Raw genomic sequence first — 4,948 nt, forward strand, 5'->3', positions numbered from 1 at the left:
TACTAAGAAAGACTCTTTAATTTCATCTCCCCTGGAAAAGGGAACACTTTAACATCTCATACAAAAAAAAGGATATGAACAGGACATTCGTGATGACATCGTCAGACATTCTTTGACACGCGTTCTTTTTTTTTCTCACCGTTAAACTAAAGAAGAACAAACCCTCACGAGGAATAAATAAACCTGCAGGACATGTCGACACTTAAAATGAGGGAGCGCTGTCGGAAACCACGTTAAAATACTACAGGACGCACACATACTCACTCACTCATATTCAGACAAGAAATGGCTCAGTATCTTCAGCACCTTTAAAACGCACTGAACTTGGGCCACGCGAGGAGAGGTCACGGGAGGTCACAGACGACACACGCTGGGCGTCAGGAGATAAGTGCAGTCTTCTGATTGGCTGTCGATTACACCCAGACTGAGCGAGGCTTCCGATTGGCTGCCGAGCCTTCGCTACCAAACCTGAGGAACGTCGAAGAGCGCCGGTGGCGTAGTTTCAGAAGCTGTGCGACAGAAAACAAATCAAACCGTCAAGTTCAGCGGACGAGAGCTACGCGGTGTACGTCAATGTAAACGCTCACCGTCTGACTTCCTCTTCTTGTGTCTGCGGCTCCTTTTACCTTGACTCTGATTGGCTGAGGACTCCTCAGGCTCCGCCTCCTCCTGCACTGGACTCACAGAGGCTCCGCCTTCATCAGGCCTGAACAACAGCAGCCAATCAGACGGAGTCATGACATCATGTGAGTGAGTTAAAGGGGCGGGGCACTTACTGCAGTCTGGGCCAATCACAGGTGCCAGTCACATCGGCGTACGTCTGCGAGCAGCTTCCTGTGACACAAACGAAATTAAACCTCTCATGTTAATGAAAAACAGGTTTGAAAAGACAGTAAGAACAATTACTGTTACCATAGTTTTATTACATGCTCAATTATAGTGATTTGTGTGGACGCTAATACACTGACTGACATGGTTCTCGTTAGTTATTGCTGACGTTCTATACGTGTCTATTGGTGTGTATGCTAATATTATAATTGGTATGGGTTTGTTTGTGTAGACACTAATATAGTGATAGTGTACTGTATAGTTGATGTGGAGCCGGTTACGGTTATGTCTGTAGTTATGGTTATAGTTGTTGATGTGGATGCAGTTATGTTATCGCTTGACTCTAGGAACACACACACACACACACACACACGAGGCTGGAGAGTGACGTGTGACATGAATCTGAATGTGTGAGTGAGTGAGTGAGAATGTGCGCGCGTGAGTCTGAATGTGTGAGTCTGAATATAAGTGAGTGTCTGAACATGTGAGTGTCAATGTGTTTGACTGAATATGTGAGTGAGTCTGAATATGCATTTAAGTCTGAATAACATGTGAGTGAGAGTCTGTATATGCGAGTGAGTCTGTATATGCGAGTGTGAATCTGAATGTGTGCGTGAGTGCGAGTCATGTGCACAAGTTTGAGTCTGAATGTGTTTGTATGAGAGTGTGTGTGAATGTGTTACCAGTGGTGGGTGATCTGAAGGGTTTCTCTCTCAGCTGTTTGTGCAGTTCAGCCAGTGATGTGTTGCTGATGATCTCCTGTCACACAAACACACACATTAAACACACGCGGCTCCAGATCACTACTGAACACACACACACAAACACACGTGACACACCTTGAAGGGCTGTGTGGACGCCATCAGCTTGGTGTCTAACAACCTGAAACACACAGAGAGAGAGAGAGTCGGTGCACACGTGGACAGAGACATGCGTGATCACGTGATCAGAGGTTACCTGGGAAACACAGACATGGCCACCTCCTTAAAGTCACCCAGCTCCTGTAAAACACACACACACACAGCATCAGATTGTGACATGCCACACTTTCCCACAATCCTCCAGTGCCTCATCATGTTACCTCAGGCAGCGGCCCACAGAACTGATGGATGGTGTGCATGACGTCCAGCAGCATGTTGTGACCAACGACCAGTTTACCCTGTGTCACACACACACGAGCAGGTCAGTATGGTTTGTATCAGAATAATAAGAGTGTGTGTGAGTGAGAGAGAGACTCACAGATTTAGAGATGGCTCTGATAACCCTGGAGAAGCCCACAGCGTCATTCAGCTCCTCCTGTAACACACAATCAATCAATCAATCGGTCAGTCATGCTACCTTCATGACATCATTTATCCAGTGATCATGTGACTGAACAGATACACACCTGCTCCCTCTGCTGCTTCTGCTGCTCTCTCCTCCTCCTCTCCTCTTCATCCACCTTACTGATCTGAATGAACCGCTCCTTCTGACGACACACACACTGACGATCAGAGCCTGATGATGATGATATAATGTGCATTAGCGAGTGTGTGTTTGTACCTTCTCTGTCTCCAGCGTCTCCACGTGAAGACCTTTAGGATACCTGAAACACAGAAAACACCAGACGAGTGAACACACTGAGCTCATAACACACACACACACTGAAGAGACAGGCTTACTTGGAGTTGAGCGTCTGATAGATGAGCTTCCTCTGAAAGCTGAAACACACATGATTATTAATAGTCACATTCAGCTCCGATCTCTGTTACACACAAACACGCGCTCTATTTTAATGAAGTCTGTCAGTAAGAGGAGTGTGTTTCTGACCCGGTGCAGGGCTCCAGATCCAGAGTCTGATCGGAGTTCTTCAGAAGAGCTTCAACCTTCTGCCTGCAACACATCATCATCATCATCATCACAGCTGCTGATTCATGCACGTTTCCCATAATGCTCCTCACTCACTACAGTATGATTTACAGCTCCAGTGTGAACATGAGTCTAAGGCCAGGTCCACACGTACACTGGTATTTTTATAAACTATTTATTTTATTTATTTATTTTTTTTTTTTTAAAGAGTTTAAGAGCAACAGTTTTCCCTTCTGTTTTAAAAAAAAAAATCTCCATCCACATGAAAAACGCAAACACATGCATGCCAAACCAACAGGTGGCGATGTAATCTCAACCGTAAAGCCATGTTGGCCAATCAGAAGCCTGAAAAAGCCTCCAGTAGGCGGAGATTACAGCGCAGGCTCTGACGTCACAAGCCAAAAACTCAGGTTTCGCCATCTACACGACAACACTGCAACCAGAGTTTCTGAAAATCTTCCCCCTGGCAGGAGCTTTCAGAAATGTTCGGTTGAAGTGAGCTGGTGCTGTGTTTGCGTGTGGACAAACGGCCAAACCACGTAGAAAAAGCTGCAGTTTGGAAAATAACTACATTCGTGTGGACGGGGCCTAAATACTAATAATATTCCTAAAGTAACTTAATCAAATTAAGCAAAATACAAAAACAAAATACTACTGCCATTTCAGCACGTTTTACTATTTTGAATGAGCTCTTAGTTTTAGTTATGTAATTTTGCCACTTTTACTAATATTTTCAATATTTCTATTACTGGTTTAATTTAGTTTAACTATTTCAGTTTTAGTTTGGTTTGGTAATTTTACTACTTTGCTAATTTTACTTTAATTTCAATTGTTGGCCAAGGAAATAATTCTAATTTTCTTTGTTCATTTTTTTAAGGGTTAAAAAAAAAAAAAAAGAAAAAGAAAAAAAAGGTATAAGCAAGATTTTCACTTTTTCTGAACCCGATTAATGCATCATCTCGTTTAGCAATGACAATTTAAAATAAATTTCATATTTGTAATGATTGTTAAAAAAAAATCATTCACTAGACATTTTTATCTAAACTTTCAATAGAGGAACATAAGAGCCTCAGAGAACAGAGAGTGAGTGAGTGAGTGAGTGAGTGAGTGAGTGAGTGAGTGAGTGAGTGAGTGTCATTTTTTAAAATTTCATGCATATTTTTTCTCACTCTAATCTTATAGTACTGAGCTTTTTTCCTCTTTCTTTTGTGGTTAAATGGTAAATTACACAGGATTGCAAAAAAAAGGGACATTTTGTGGAAGTGGTCTTGTTTTCCATGACTGTGAAAAACTGATTTTAACACTATATCATTAAGTCCGAGAGAGAGCTGGGTAAGGGTTGACACGAGATGAACGTCACACAGACACGGCTCTGATGCTCACGTGGACTGATTCGGCTCGTATCTGAAGGTGCAGACGCCGAACTGGAAGAGCAGGAAGTTCATGGAGTGCTGCAGGAAACCAGCAGAGCATTAGCACACACTACAGCAGATCGTCTGATCGTCACAGAGCCGAACCGTCAATTATTCAGTGTTAGGCAAGAGATAAACGTGCACTCAAACACTGACAGGGATTACAATAATATTAATACTGAGCTGATATCTTCAGATGACTAATATGATGAATATCCAAACTAAACTCATGTCACTACACAGTTCTTCTCAGATTGTGTTCATTTTCTGAAATGTTGTTACACTCTTACAGCAGGTGCAGCGATTTAACCCATTACTGATGCAACCCACATTTAGATTTTAGTCAGTAAATGTTGTCAATTTTAGTCATGTTCAACCAGTCCATTGTGCATATTCTATATATTATCATTTATTTGTGAATGGATATAATGCTCATTTCATTTTTAAAATATTCAAGCCTTTGTTTGCTTCATTTTTGTTGTTAGAGCTTAAGACTAAAAAAGCAACATTAACTATGTCTGATTATCTTTCAATGCACTTTAATATTGTGATAATATCATAAATGCTTTATTCATGATTGTGATGTTAAAAACTGATATGGTCACATTCCTAATGGACAGTCTGTGAAGCATCAGTGTGTGTGTGTGTGTGCGAGCGCGTGTGAGAGAGTGTGTGTGAGAGAGAGTGTGTGTGTGTTCACTCTTTACCTTCCTCAGTTTAGTGTATCTCTCCTCTGGTGTGTCCAGTCCATTGGTCAGAGCACTGACTGACGGGCCATCACTGATTCCTACAACAACACACACACTTTAACATATCTCTCACACACACAAACACACACTCTCACACACACAAACACACAC

General features: G+C 42.1%; 1 protein-coding gene across 1 annotated transcript in view; it reads right to left on the bottom strand.

Moving 5' to 3' along the window:
- LOC107575748 (poly(A)-specific ribonuclease PARN-like) overlaps nt 1-4,948 on the bottom strand; it is a 5,775-nt gene continuing 827 nt past the window's right edge. Inside the window, exons 5-16 of the mRNA XM_016262084.1 lie at nt 2,638-2,700; nt 2,490-2,528; nt 2,371-2,413; nt 2,216-2,296; nt 2,068-2,124; nt 1,910-1,987; nt 1,786-1,829; nt 1,668-1,710; nt 1,456-1,587; nt 777-865; nt 588-706; nt 1-509 (exon numbers count right to left, since the gene is read on the bottom strand). Coding sequence (XP_016117570.1) covers nt 460-509; nt 588-706; nt 777-865; nt 1,456-1,587; nt 1,668-1,710; nt 1,786-1,829; nt 1,910-1,987; nt 2,068-2,124; nt 2,216-2,296; nt 2,371-2,413; nt 2,490-2,528; nt 2,638-2,700 — 838 coding nt within the window. The 3' untranslated portion in view covers nt 1-459. The remainder of the gene's footprint in view (nt 510-587; nt 707-776; nt 866-1,455; nt 1,588-1,667; nt 1,711-1,785; nt 1,830-1,909; nt 1,988-2,067; nt 2,125-2,215; nt 2,297-2,370; nt 2,414-2,489; nt 2,529-2,637; nt 2,701-4,948) is intronic.

This window comes from Sinocyclocheilus grahami, unplaced genomic scaffold (assembly GCF_001515645.1).
Source record: "Sinocyclocheilus grahami isolate Dianchi unplaced genomic scaffold, SAMN03320097.WGS_v1.1 scaffold2856.1, whole genome shotgun sequence".
Classification (NCBI taxonomy): Eukaryota; Metazoa; Chordata; class Actinopteri; order Cypriniformes; family Cyprinidae; genus Sinocyclocheilus; species Sinocyclocheilus grahami.